Source organism: Aulostomus chinensis, chromosome 2 (assembly GCF_037954235.1).
Source record: "Aulostomus chinensis isolate RoL2024-O1b breed Wild chromosome 2, RoL_Achi_v1.0, whole genome shotgun sequence".
In the NCBI taxonomy this organism is placed as follows: domain Eukaryota; kingdom Metazoa; phylum Chordata; class Actinopteri; order Syngnathiformes; family Aulostomidae; genus Aulostomus; species Aulostomus chinensis.
In genome coordinates, this window is record NC_141321.1 from 11,619,621 (window position 1) to 11,634,762 (window position 15,142).

Consider the following 15,142-nt stretch of genomic DNA (forward strand, 5'->3'; position numbering starts at 1 on the left):
TTCTACGATTTTAAATGAGCCTATGGCATATTTGACAGCAGTCGGTTCTGAGCAAGTGCGGTGATGGAGGCAACAGGAACAGGAGCTTGTTAAATGAACAACTGTAGCTTTCATTAAAATGACACTACTGAGGGATGGAAGTGTGTTGTACACACGCAGTGGGATGCCGGCACCCTGTACACATTTGATCATACAGTAATTATCAGCGGTATTAAATCTGTTGTCCTAATGTGTAAATCAGGTATATGAGGAAAATGGTCTTAAATAGACATTTGCGACACTTTAAACTGGACTTTTAAGGCAAGAAAACTTAAAAAAAAACATTTATTGATTGAAGCAAGGTTCACTGATCACTGATCAGTTGAGATGCACACTGTGGTCATGCCCGAGATAAGCTGAGATCTTGATCCAGCGCAGTGATGCTGGACGTTGATTTGCTGGCTAATGAGCTGTCCCACAGTGCTTTGCAACGAGGTCTGCAGGTGCTTCAGGGGATCACATGCATCCAATCTCCTCCAACCTCAATGTCTGCAACTTCCATCAATTTCCATCAAATATGAAGCGGGTCAGTGTGAAAGGCAAATGATTACAGTCGGTTGATTCCCTGATTGAACGCCACTGACCTCTCTGCTACAAACGTCTTTTTACAAAGCACCAGAGGATGTCAAACGATTCCTTTCTCCTCTGTGGGGAGGGCTGAAGGGTCCAGTCCACACTGCTTCATCTGGACGGCGATGTCAAATAGGTAGTCATAGCATTCACACCTACAGGGCAGCCAGATGAACACATGAAATACATTTAAACCCATATTAAAAGGTCGTGAGACAAGCTCAGAGAAGTTTAAAAGCTCACATGGTTTTGGCTTTCTCCCATGACTCGCCCCAGACGTAGACCCCATGTCGTCGGACCAGGACAGCACATGAATCTGGGTATTCCTCCATGGCCCGAGCCATGCGGTCCTTCAGGTCCTTCTCTTCTGGCGTATTCTCAACGATAGGCACTCGCAGGATGTCATCATACCTGATCACGCAGCATAAGGTACATCATCCGGTTTCAGCCATCATCCGCAACTGTCATATTCAATTTTGACAAAACTTGCCAGCTCTGCTTGTCAAGGCTTGATGCTTCTCTGCCATGCAGCCTGACAGAATGTGAGGAAATCAAAGTCGTGCCTTGGTGGTGGATCCAGCGTCAGGCTGAAACCAGCTTAGTCATCTATCAAACTTAAGTACATTTGCTGGTACCTGCTTTTAGAATGTGAGGATTTGCTTCTGTTGTGTAATATATTGAAACAAATGTACGACTGTGGAAGCAGGAACAATAAATCCAGTCAGAATACCTACTATTAAGAAACAACATCATTGTAGGGGCCCACATGTTTCAGCCTGACATAGAAAGCAGGACAAGAAAGAGCAGATATATGAGCTAAGGGGTCAACCCAGCCAACACATGATGAGAGCTACTCTACACTGCCTTAACTGCCCATGATGGCGACAGGGTCTTTGTTCTTCAAAGCTGGACTTTGTTCCCCCTCTAGTTGGGCAACACAGCGCAGTCCTGCAGACATTTGTAATGGCAGAAACTTCTCGGGGTGCCTCCGTTGGTGCTCCACGTCATGGACGGCTCCAGTGCATTTCAGGTGTTAGAATAAAAATGGAATTGTGACGCACCGACAAATTTACCCCCCCCCCCCCTTTTTTAACCATCAGTGCCAAGATACCTCAGTAATTAAGACTTTACCAAGCCAGTCTAGAGTGAGAAATGAATATATTTGGGAACTCTTTGGACTTTGCCAGTTCTGACTGCTTGATTACATACTGATAGTTGGTGCCTGAGGTGCCTTTACGAATCCCCTTGATCATCTCCTGGTGTGTTATCCTGAACTCTTTGCCAGGATACAGCAGTGTTGCCATGACAGCAGCCTTGGAGTGGGTGTGTATAACTGCCTGTGCCCCTGTAGTTTTGCAAAGGAAAAGCAGATTTAGATTTTTGAGTGTTGTCTACAGGTACTGTTTTCGCTCCCCCCAAAAAAATGTTAAAGTAAAAAGGAATAATTGTAACAACTAGCAAGAGAAATCACGCCACCTGTCACAAATGATGAAAAACAAATGAAAAAAAAGAGTGCTACACGTGTGAAATCCGAGTTGTGTGAGAAGTAACGGACGCATTTGGAAGCTCCATCATGCAAATTGCCGCACTCATTTGCAGTTTTGTAGAGTTTGCAGATGCAGCCTGTACACGTTCCTCTGGAGTTCCACGAAAGAAGCGTTGAGCAAGTACTGCCGACAAAAATCTGAAGAAATATTGAAACTGCTGTTCACAATATGCTTGCTTGACCATGAAATATAGAAAAACTGATTATTGCTATTACTATCATTGATACATCAACATATCTGCTGGTGACTTTTTCATGCTGTTGATTTCTTACACGTCATGTCTTCATTTTTTTAATGTTCTCTTCGTTTTACTTTCAGCGCTAAAGGGCAGATACTGAGACACCAATCAAAACTATTCATAACTAATCAATATTAATGATAATATTTCTCAGTTCAGTGCTGCTTGAATAAAACCCCTACAAGAGACAGAAAGCTTTTCAGAATAAACCTCTGCAATACCTCACAGGCTGCGCATCAGATGAAGTAGCTGTAGTAAAAATACTGCAGATGAGCGAATATGCAGTGCGATAATAAGCAAAGAGTAAAGATGAAAAATATTTGGAGTCTATCAGGTGTTACAGGTGACATGTGAAGGACTAGATTTTTGCAATTCCAGTCAAACAACCAAGACTCAACTAAAAAGAGCCCACTATTGTCACATCATTATCTCAGAGTCATCGCTGGGCCTGGGCTCAGAGAGTGTGTGTGTTTAATCTCACCTCTCATTGTGTAGGCATTCATAAAAAGTGGGGTGCACTGACTCTTCTTCAGTTTCTTCCAGGCAGGAGGACAGCTGATGTCCCTCTCCTCCACATCACACACAAACATGTCATCTGGCTGAGGAGCACAAACACAAGAAAGCTCCACTTTAAAACCCTGGAAACACTACGCTTACTATCCCTGCTGGTGCAGACAAAGAAACCTGCTCACCTGTATCCTCTCCTTCTGGACTCCTGATGGTGCAATGTAGATCTCGTCTCTGTGAGACAACCACAACAGGCTTTGTGTTCATTTCAAGAGGAAAGTCGAGAACTGTCAGTCTGATCTGGAAGGAGAAATCCCCTCAGCTGACTGAATCCATGTTTGGAGGGTGCTACATATTTGTAGCAAGTGTTGGAGTTGGAAGTCTCCAGTCTTTTTAAAGGTGTCAGTTTGGTCTTGGAATCTGAAACATTTTTACTCTGGTCTTGTCTCCGTCTGGACCTAACGGGCTCAAGATTTTATGTCAAGACCACAACTGTGGTGACATTGGTTAGTGCCAGCAAATCATCTGACTGGGGAGAAAGATGTCCTGCTACAACTGCAACCAATAACTTGACTTGACCAGCCACTTCTGAACAATACTGGAATCTTTTAGCAACTGCCCCCTATTGACCACTCCCCACCCTCCTTCACCGCTCCTCACCCTCCTTCACCGCTCCTCACCCTCCTTCACCGCTCCCCACCCTCCTTCACCGCTCCCCACCTCCCTTCACCGCTCCTCACCCTCCTTCACCACTCCCCACCCTCCTTCACCGCTCCTCACCCTCCTTCACCGCTCCTCACCCTCCTTCACCGCTCCCCACCTCCCTTCACCACTCCCCACCCTCCTTCACCGCTCCCCACCCTCCTTCACCACTCCCCACCCTCCTTCACCGCTCCTCACCTCCCTTCACCGCTCCTCACCTCCCTTCACCGCTCCCCACCTCCCTTCACCGCTCCTCACCCCCCTTCACCGCTCCCCACCTCCCTTCACCGCTCCTCACCCCCCTCCACCGCTCCCCACCCCCTTCATCCCTCCTCACCCCCCTCCACTGCTACCCACCTCCCTCCACTGCTCCCCAACCCCCTTCACCCCTCCTCACCCCCTCCACCACTACCCACCTCCCTTCACTGCTCCCCACCACCCTTCAACCCTCCTCACCTCCCTTCACCGCTACCCACCTCACTTCACCGCTCCCCACCCCCCCCTCACCGCTCATCCCCCTTCACCCCTCCTCACCCCCCTTCACTGCTCCCCACCCCCCTTCACCGCTCATCCCTGTTAACTGCTTCTCACCCTCTTTCACTTCAACTGTCAGTGGAAGAAGCCAGGAGAAGGACGATGTCAGCTAATTCGCCTGTTATAAAATTTGGCGAAACAAACCATAAACATTTAATTTGTAAACAAACTTAGAAAAAAAAAAGACCATCTCCTGGCTCTGGTCTGTCTGCACACCAGTCTCGGTCATGGCTGGGTCTCAGTTTAGGTGGTCTTGACTACTTCACTAACCGTAACTGTCGCCTCACAGTCTAATCCTGTGAAACGGTACGTTCTCTATAGGATTTAAACTGGATCTCCATTGCTTTTGGTGGCTGTTGCTAACTTCCTGTGGCAGCCCTATTAAATTCTTTATTTTCTACAATCTCAAGTAGCTCCTATGAGTATTGTTTTATTGTCCTGTCTTGCTGCTGTGTTTTACTGTGGTTGTATCTTGTTTTATTGAGTTGTCCTGCTACTATGTTTTCGTGTGCATTTTATTGTGTTCATTAAATTGGAAAGCACTTCGAGCCACCCTGCTGTTTTGAAATGCGCTCTCTAAATAACGTTGGATCAGACTGGATAATGATTTAGCTCATATTTTATTCAATTGTTTATTAATATTGGGCACTTCACTTCCTGTGGTGGCCATGTTGGTATATGATAGGTAGATTTTGGGCTGTGTGACATGTTAAAGTTCCAAACGTGAGTGGGGGGTTGATGAATCATGGCGTGAGGGTAAATGTGCTACATTTGGCAGACACCCTGGCAGCTGCAGGTGCGGACCATATCTCTTTCATCACGAGCGTCACAGCCTTCTACGGCAATAGCCACGCAGATTTCCTCAGGTTTGCCAAAATGTTATGCTGTGATAAGAACGCTGATATTTTGCCACTTCTTTAACATGCTGCCTACTGCCTTCACCAAAAATAGTCGGAGAAATCAACAGTTTTAACTGTTAAGGTCAGTTGATTCCTCTTTGAAGTGGATTGTGTTAAATGTTGAGAGCGTTAACATTTCCCTGAAGAACGCACTGCCTAGTGTCATTATACTCTTCTTTATCTTGGAACAAACACTGTAAAAGGAGTAGTCTATTGATTTTCGGTGTAAGACTTGGTGGTGAGGCTGCCTCCAGCTGTGACTCATTTCTGAGGCAAACCAAAGCAGCATAGGACAAAAAAAAGGCTTCAAAACTTCAAATTCAGACCTGCACACAGGAAAATATAATACAGCCATTCTCTGCCCTGCTGCAGGGTATATTAGGGTTTCCTTAGATGACACCCAGCTTGCTTAATCTGGTTATTTATTTCGGTCTTTATAACGGGGCTATGCCATAGCATCCACACCTCTCCCCCTCATGACACGTTTTTCATTATCAATACCCTTCAGGTAAATCCACGTTATTTCAAGTGTAACTCTGAGCCAGTCTACACTCACTGCATCATTTTGACAACATCTCAAAAGTGGACAAGAGGCTGAGAGTGGGTCGTGTACAGGTGCAGGGAATCAGAGGCATGGGGCCCTCGCTCCCTCATGGTGTAAAGTGGCGCACAGCACACGTGTGATTGTTTAGCTTCCCACCAACGCAGGGTTCATTTTCCCACCCAGCGCCCATGTTTGACTATAAATGTGCTTCTGCTTTCTGTGCGTACCAGGCACAATGTTGGAACGTTTTGATTCTGAGGCAGCTTAAAGCCTTTGCACTGATACTTCTCCTCCAATAAATTCTGTATTTTGATGCAAATTTTAAAAGTACTCTATCATTCATTTTCTACTGCTTATCCCATTAAGGGTCATGGGGGGGGGGGTGGAGCCTATCTCAGCAGTCTTCAGGTGAGAGGCGGGGTTCACCCTGGACAGGTCACCAGTCCATCACAGGACCAACACATAGAGACAGACAACCATTCACACTCACAGTCACACCTACGGTCAATTTAGAGTATCAATCAGCCTCGTCCCCTCTTGATGTCTTTGGACTGTGGGAGGAAGCTGGAGTACCAGAGAGAACCCACACAGGAACAGGGAGAACATGCAGACTCACACAGAAAGATCCTGTGATGGAGCCGGGACTGGAACCTGGAACCTTCTTGCTGTGAGGGGACAGTGCTGACCACTGAACCACCGTGCTGCTCAAAGTATTCTATTGGAAAAGGCAAAATTTTAAAAAGTTTCCTCTATTTTGCAAAAAAGGTTCTATGCTTGCTTAGGGAGGTTTTTTTCTTGCTTTAGAGTAAAAACAAATATGTTCTGGTCCAGCGAATCCTTGTTTGTGAATGACCAGCTCCTCCTGCTGCTGGTGTCTTCCCGGATATTCCCAAACTTTGTCACTGGACAGCAGCAACATGACCAACCACAGCTGGTACCAAAGAACAGTTCCCCCTCTCCAGTTTTGCTGATAGACTGCCAGGAGGACCCCTTCTCCCACTCTGTTACAGTCATGTGTAACCAATTTGAATTCACTTTGTTGCAACATTTCCCAAGTTCCCTTTCTTGACAATTAAATGGAAACATGAGAAACAAAAACCCAGTCTCAAGCCTAGAGGTACACTGCTTTTCCTGCTTGGAGTAATGTTCACACATGATGCTGCATCAACACAGCTGGTGTCCAATTCATATTTGTTTTAAATATGTTTCATGTAATATCTCCAACGTTTGAACTGACCTAAATTAGGGGACCTTGCGGGTGGTCTGCTGGGCCTGAAGCATCAGACAACTGATGTCTGCTGCAATGTCTAACATGAGGACTTCTGTGCTCTGTAAATGTGCCAGATTAATGAATCTTTCTGTCCAGCAGTACTTAAATATTTATTCTAGGCTCTGGGGCCACATTTAGGGAGTGTCTGGCAGACCCTTGGCAGTGGGTAATTTGTCCTGCATGGGCACTTGGTTCTCTGTGGAATGGAGCAATCTATTTGAATTTGGTTTTGAGTGTTAAGTTTTGGGTTCCTTTTTGCGTGCCTGCAGCAGACAAACTCTCTAGTGGGTGCTGGTGTGTTGTCTCTCTGTCCAATCTGTTCTTTTGAAATTGGTTTATGGTAGCTGGAATATTTGATCAAAAGCAATTTTGGCACCCACTTCGTGGCCTCCAGAGGGCACACGCAGAAGGGGGTCCCCAGCAGACATCCATATCTGCATATATTAGGTGACACCATGAATGCTGCAGATGCTGGTACTCTGTTGTCTGATCAAAATGCCCTGAGCTGCTGGTCTATGGAACTCAGTGCTGTTTCTTTTCAATCAGACCCTAAAGCAAGAGTTGCAAATAAATAAACGATATTAAAGGAAAATATTGTCTGGAACAATGCTTTCCCATCTGATTGAGATACCGGCAAACGCGGAGCTGCAGTTCTTCTGCAGGCCATTTGATGATAACTGATGGGTTTGTAGCTGCCATTCAAAACAAGAGAGTTCAAAGATGTTTGTAATAACCTGTCAAAAGATGTCAGCTTTCATTTTGTTTCATTACAGAAAAACTGTGACCTTCTGTCCTCAGACCAGATTTGCACCCGTTGTCAAAGTTGATATAAATTATCTCCTATCAGGCTCAGTGGACTTTGATGAGTTTGTCATCTAACATTTTCTTCTCAGGGGAAAAAACAAATCTCAGTTTTGACATGAAGATATGAAAACAGAAATGTTTAATCAAAGTGTGTCGGTCAGTTGAGTTCCTAATGAAAGCTTCTGATATACAGTGGATGTGAGACGCGGTCACTGCTTAGCGTACAATGTCAGTTCCTTCATGACATCTAGATAGAAATAAGTCAACATACAAACCCTCTTCTCACGCTGATCCCTCCGCCCGTCCCCGTCACCCATCCCAGCTGGTAGAAGAGCCGGCACAGCTCTGGAATGAGGACACGAGGATGCTCCTTGTCCTGCAGCAGCCAGAGAAACCAAACAATCACAAATCACCTCGGTCATCTTTACACTACCGCGGCAGCATAAATCGAGCAATAACTACATATTCACCTCTTACTTAAAAACAAAACTAACCATGGCAATGGTTGCAACAACCTATTTGCAATTTAGCAAAAACAACTTCAAGAGGAGAATTCAACAGATTTATATGTTAATTGCCTATAAAGCCTAATTGCATTGGTTTTGCTTAGTCTGTTCTTTTGCGTGTTTTTTTTTTTTATCTACCACTATTTTCAGTTCAATGGTTTGAGTCATTGTTTACTTTCAATGTTGAATTATAATTGTTTATCTTTCTCACTTTGTTGTGTGAGGCCCTTTGCAATGGTTGTTTCATGAAGTGCTAAAAATTAGGGATTGACTTTTTTTTTTTTAATTTTCATTTAGTGGATGATTGTTTTTTTACACAGTAATGTAGCAGAAGAAGAAAACCACTTGAGCATTGTGCTGAGTTAAGCCTGTAACACTCCATGTTTTCTCACGGCAGTGACAGTCTGCTGGGAACCTGAGACACTTTAATATTCATCCAAACAATGTCTTAGGAGTTAGCAATCTTATTCGTTTTTCTCAAAAGAGAAAAGTAACAGAAAAAAAAAAAACGCTGCTCAAAGATATGAACGATATTAGAATTGCCAACTTAATCCGAGAAGCTAATGTCCAATTAAGATTTTAATTCTGACAGTAAATCTCGGTTCATTACTGGGTTGGAGATACTGGATGATAACGTGTGAAATGGCTGCAGCAGGTGGAAAGAGTGTAGAGAAAAAAAAAACAGACTGAGGAGACAGCAGCAGGGTTTCTATGTGTGTGTGTGTGTGTGTGTGGGGGGGGTGTATGTGTGTGCGTAAATACTGCTTCGTGACACCACTTAGCAACACTGTTGTCTTGAGTGACGTGTTCACCACCAGCTCAGGGGCTGGAGTCAATTTTGAGTGAATCCAACATCCAGGGTCCCGCTGCTGTAAACACGTATTTAGAGGGCTTTCGCATCAGGGTCACAACTTTCAAGATTGAAGTCTTCAGTAGTAACCAGCAGTCTGGAGTGCCAGAGGGGATGAAGGAAGTTGGAAACTACTGAGAGACTTAAATCACATCTGGTTTTGGTCTTTTCATTTGAAATTTCAGAGGAAAAATAAGGAATAACCCCAGTTTTTTAACTGAAAGTCCCCCCTTCACTGCAATTTTTTTTTTTTTTTCCCCCTTTGGTTTGAAGTTTAGTTTTTCCATCCAGAATGATGCAGGGCATGTGTACAGCTGTTGTTTCTCTGATCACAAAAGAAAGTTTGTCAAGTTTAAGGTGTGTACTTGGTATGTCTTGTGCAATCATAACTAGTTCGAGCCCATCGTGGTCCAGTGTCACGTCCGCATTTGCATTCTCAGGAACTTCAGGATTTTTTTCAGTGGGGAGGAAAGGGAGGAGCTGCGCTTTTTGAAACGTGTCTACAGGGGATCCTTCACCGCTTACATGCACTGTGCTTTTAATGTCCCCCAATTTGTGTTTTCAGTAGTGCCCCGCCAGTGCCAATAAACATCGCATTATTACTGAGCGCAACCCTACACTCCATAAAAGACACACATTTTTCACTCTGGCTCCTGTTTGTCATGTTCAGGCATATTTTATCACTCCATTTCAGCCAAATGTTTGCGTTTATCTGTCATATTACAGTTGCTTGGAAACCACTGACCACATTTAATAGCTATTCATAATACAAAAGAGAAGATATTTTGGAGATCGTTGCAGCTGCATTGATTTTAATGTCAGAAAGAGAAAAGGCGTGGTGCTCTTAGGTCACAACTGAAGTGGGTTTAGTCCAGTGATCCTCAATAGGTGGCCCCCAAGGCGGCATCTTGATTTGTGACTCCCAAATCTGTTATTCCTTCACTGTGTGTTTTGGTTGGGTCAGCATATCAACGCAGGGTGGCCATAGGGAGTTTTGGGAGGTTTTCTGAATGGCCGGTCCCGTTAGAGCTTTTTTTTTTTTTTTTGTAACCCCGAACGCCATGATTATATTCCACCCTGCCCTCACTCACCACGAGTGCGCAGGTGGTTTACGGTGGTATCGGCTCGTGTAGAAGCCTCCAGCTCGTAGGGTGACATGCTTGTTTCAAGATGAACAGGTTTCAACAGTGAACTCACAGAGAATTAAAACACATTACTAAAGTGGAAATGCTCAGATTAACTTTATGACCCTTAAGTACTGAAGTTCATCTCCACTGCTGCACATACAAAGTCCCCCTGGGTCACAAATGTGTTTTCCTCGGCCAGACGCTGCCAGTACCGACTTGAAATACAAGCACCAACGCCTCCTTCAGTCACAGTTTCTCATGTTCAGGTGTATTTTACAGTAATTTCTCCACAAATCAGAGGATTCTCGCCTGTATCTCGATGGACTGTTGACCTGCATCCTGGCTGCCATCACTAGTGCCACACAAAGGTGAAGAGCCCTGTGAAAAAAAAAAAATGACATTATAAAAAATGTCATCACTGGTAGCCAAAGAAAATACGGTTTGGAAAACTGTTGCAGACACATTGGGTTCAGGCTCATAATCACATTTAATCACACAGTTAGGATGAAATTATTACTCCCTGAAATATGAAACTGTGGTGACACCACATAAAAAGAAGTCAACTCCTTCCCCTTCCTCTATCAGTTCAACTGAACTGAAGGAACGTGGGCAATGGCCCTGTTGATTCTGGTTTTATGCCAATGATTACACAATAGGAAACCCTCAAAGATGGTAAGGCAAATTGATTTTTACAGCGCCTGATCTTGCGCAGGGCACATTTGTAGAAAACTAAACAAGTAAAAAAACAGAAACTAAAAACAGACGGCAGGATCAAAGACCACAGAGAACAAAAGAGGGAAAGAATAAATGACAGGATAGTGAAGGTTAATGCGAGAACCACATCTGAGGTCATGTTGTTTCAGTGCCAGCGTCACTTTTGATAGGAACGAACAAACTTCATGTCCAAACATGCTCCGTTACTGCAAGAAAAAAACTCTGAGCCGAAAGAGACAGACTGTGTCACTGTGTGTGTGTGTCAGGCAGGGATATGTTTAATATCTGACGGTTACAGCCGTCAACAAATATTCTACACGTGAATGTACATAAGGGATGGCCATTTTAAGCGGAAATACTTTTTGATATTCACTGGCAGGTGAGAGACGAACAGAAAATATGACATCCTCACGCTCTCATCAGGCTGTTTTCACTTCGTGGGAGAAGAAGTTCCACACTGAACTTTTAGACATCCGCTATGGTCGCACTGCGCGTTTCTCCTGCAGCCTCTCACACTAAACTATACACCGCCCTCATCCAGGAAACAGCCACTGCTACTGAACTCACTGCCGGCGCCAGCTAGCGTGTCACATGCTTCTTTGATTTTTTTTTTCTAAATATTCAATGGCAATCCGAATCTTGAAAAATGATCATCCACCCCAAATAAACATTCAAACTTAAGAAAAAAAAAAAAAAAACAACCTCAAATTTCTTATCTAATGTGAAAACTGTGCCAGACAAATCAATTAATATTGGCCTTGTGGATTCTTTCTGCTGAGAAGATGAGAATCACTGAAGGCAGCGGTCGATGTTTATCTGATGGGCTGCAAAAAAGTTTAATTAAAAGATAGTTTCATACATTTAAAGGATTAAGTTAGTGCTCATTCAAATGGAACAAAAGCAAAACACCAGTCACTGGGGCCATAGAGAAGTAGCTGCTGTTTTAGCAAACAGTAAAATGTAAAAAAAACAATAGTCATCTGTGGAGAGGCTGGTAAACTTTGAACATTCACTTGAAGCCATTTAGCCAGTGGACGAAAAGCTCATTTCAATTTGGAAAGACTTATAGAAAGGTTTCTTTTTTTTTAATGAATTTAAATTTTAAAAAAAAAGTTTAAGTCATTAAACTGTTCACTAGGGACCCTGTGTCCAAAATAAAAAGTGCAGGCAAAACAAACCTTGGTGCTTTCATTTTCTAGACTCATGAGCAGCAGGTACAAGTACACACACAACCACGCTCACAGTATTTGTATACTGATGTAGTCATGGAAACGCTCTGACGAGCAATACGTCGCTCCACCTCAGGAGCCTCAAGCCTCAAGCACTGAACGAGGAGTCCAGTCATTGCATCGATCTGCTATCAGTAACATCACCTGTTTTGGCTGGAACGGAAATGTGCAAGACAAACATGCTGGCACCCACGATTAGCAACAGCTCTGCCAGGGAAATGTTTGAAGCCATAATGCTTTGTAGACAAACACAAAATGGCCAGACTTCAGCCATGGAGTCAACATGAAGCATCATCAAGTCTGCCGGTGGGTCTGCCCACCTCAGCTAAAATCATCCGAGTTTTAAATGTCCTGCCATGGTGAAACACCTGCAAAAACTGGTGTGGTGTCATTATTCAGGTTTTATGGTCGACATTTGACATCTGCTCTCCCTGCCATGCCCCCCCACCCCCCAATAAAGAGTGGCATCATGCTCAGGAATGACCATTCTGTTACAAAACATTCTCTTGATTCTTTTCCAAAGGTCCATAAAACTGACAAATGTTAATTATCAGTGACACTCACCGTGATTGAAAGCTGAAGATAAAAAAAAGGACAGCTGGCATTATAGTAAAATGAATGCTAAATAATGCTATTTATCATAGGAAAGCATAGTACACCAGTACAGGGATACGCAATAATGAAAGCTACTCCAGGCTGTCAGTTAAACATGCAGCACAGGACAAATTTACATTTTTCTTTCTCATACACATGGATTTATGTTGTCATAGCTCTGTGAATGTGAAGCTGATTGACTTTCCAGATAAATTACAGCACATCTCACTCAGTTGATGAACACTTGGAAAATTTCTTTTTACAATTGTGTTTCCATCCATCCATTCATTCATTCCATTTTCTGTGAAGGTCGTGGGGGGGTGGAGCCTATCCCAGCAGCCTTCAGGTGAGAGGCGGGGTTCACCCTGGACAGGTCACCAGTCCATCACAGGACCAACACATAGAGACAGACAACCATTCACACTCACAGTCACACCTACGGTCAATTTAGAGTATCAATCAGCCTCGTCCCCTCTTGATGTCTTTGGCCTGTGGGAGGAAGCTGGAGTACCAGAGAGAACCCACACAGGAACAGGGAGAACATGGAGACTCCACACAGAAAGATCCTGTGATGGAGCCAGGACTCAAACCCGAACCACTGCACCACCGTGACGCCTCATTTGTTTTTACACTTAACTGAAAATTTTTCATGGAACTTTTTAGTATTGCACCAAAAATAATTCACTACTTCATCTGACACACTGAACCTTACATTAATTGATACTAACTTCTAAAATGCATGTCCTAGCCGCAGAGACATAGTATTACTGGTAGGGTGTTAAACCATGAAGAGTCCCATAAACAACTGATGGAACCATGAAGAGATATTACATCTCCGTGTTTTACTACATTTGAAACTCATGAATTAAAAAGTAGAAATAGGGTGTTTGATGATGCAAAGCAGTACACAGTGACACTAGTAGGAATAATAATAAATGGCAAGTTGGTAAGATGGCACTTATTATGATTAGCCCACGTTGCTAATGCTCATTCATTACGTCATGAATTCTACTGCCAAAAAGTTTCTATAATGACAAAACTACCAAGTATTCTGTTTGAATTAATTTCTTTGTACTTTGTTTGAGTTTGTCTCGTTAAGTCCGAGTTTTAACGATAACGTAATTCGCAGAAGCTCACAAAAACGTGACAAGGGAGGTCGGGGACAACTATTGATTACGTTGCCGTCACTGTGAAACAGCGGCGGTGGAGCTAAACTACGGCGGTTCACCATAGATGGGCATTCATGCTAGGTCTCCGGTATTAGCCCCTAGCAGCAGGAAATAAAACCTGACCGAGATGAAATGAAACTCGAATGCTCACCTTTTGGTAGGGTAGGCTGGAGAACATTTTCAACAAACTGGGGCTGGGGTTACGTCATCACTGTGCGACGTTTATGACCGAGATGAACTCCGCGGACTGCTACGGCGTAAACGCCGCAAAGACATCCCTCTCATCATCATCACATATTCTGTATGTATACTTTTATAATATTTTACAGGGAAATTGTATACACATGAAACAAAGTAACAAAGTAAGTCATCCTTACAAAATACACAATTGCGGTCATATATATATATATATATATATATATATATATATATATATATATATATATATATATATATACATATATATATATATTTTTAATAACAGGGTGTTTGATGATGATCACAATTGTGATTTTTTTGATAGAGAGATAAAGAGATATATAGATATAAATAAATAAACATATGAATAAATATTCATGTATATATGTATATATATATATGTATATATACATATATATATATACACACACACACACACACATATATATATAGGGAAAACATTAAACTGAATAATAATGGGCTTTTAAACAAAAATCAGAGGGCTACACTTATTCTGCACACACACACACACACTCATACACACACACATACACATATACACAGATTTTCACTCTCTTTCACTCACTTTTTATCTGCTAAACATTTCCCTAACGTAGCAAGTGTTTTCAGAAAAAGTCACAAAGGCTCCTATGAATCCACATCGGGCTCCACCAGTTGCTTCACATGGAGGTGATCACTTTACAAAAATTGATTAAAGACCATAATTGCTCTCCTGAGATGTGATCTTTTTTGTCCTCTCCTCAGTGATGGGGGTAATTGCTTATTACTGCATTGTAAACAGTGAGTAAAAAAAATAATTTTGCTCATAAATATGAAGGAAAAGATATGTGTAACACTTCTAAACCTACAACATCCTTAAAATAAATCAACAGCTCCTGGAAACAGATGAACTAAATGTAACCATCTTTACTTGGCGATTTACACCAGGTCTGTTCCCAACCCAGTCTCATGTCAAAATGTGAAAAAGTGTGTTTGCGAAGATCTCATCTACTTTACAAATGTGTACAGTAAATAGCAGTGAGTCCTCTGTATGTTATTTATTTACATTTGGAAAAAACAGACAATATCAAAAAAGGATGA

The 15,142-nt window shown here is 42.9% G+C and overlaps 1 protein-coding gene across 3 annotated transcripts; it reads right to left on the reverse strand.

The window, feature by feature from the left end:
* Positions 1 to 306: 306 nt before the first annotated feature.
* On the reverse strand, positions 307 to 14,076 carry apip (APAF1 interacting protein). 3 transcript variants are annotated; one of them, XM_086179311.1, is made up of 9 exons: positions 13,995 to 14,076; positions 10,447 to 10,515; positions 7,930 to 8,030; positions 3,087 to 3,135; positions 2,876 to 2,993; positions 1,819 to 1,954; positions 853 to 1,020; positions 624 to 764; positions 307 to 528 (listed from the first exon to the last, which is right to left on the reverse strand). In XM_086179311.1, the coding sequence occupies exons 1-8, from the start codon at positions 14,019 to 14,021 to the stop codon at positions 665 to 667; spliced, it is 768 nt and encodes a 255-aa protein (XP_086035437.1). In that variant the 5' UTR covers positions 14,022 to 14,076; the 3' UTR covers positions 307 to 528; positions 624 to 664. The 3 variants fall into 3 exon arrangements, with proteins under 3 accessions (XP_086035437.1, XP_086035427.1, XP_086035417.1); XM_086179301.1 differs by having other exon boundaries at positions 307 to 534; XM_086179291.1 differs by having other exon boundaries at positions 307 to 764.
* Between the last annotated feature and the right edge of the window lie 1,066 nt (positions 14,077 to 15,142).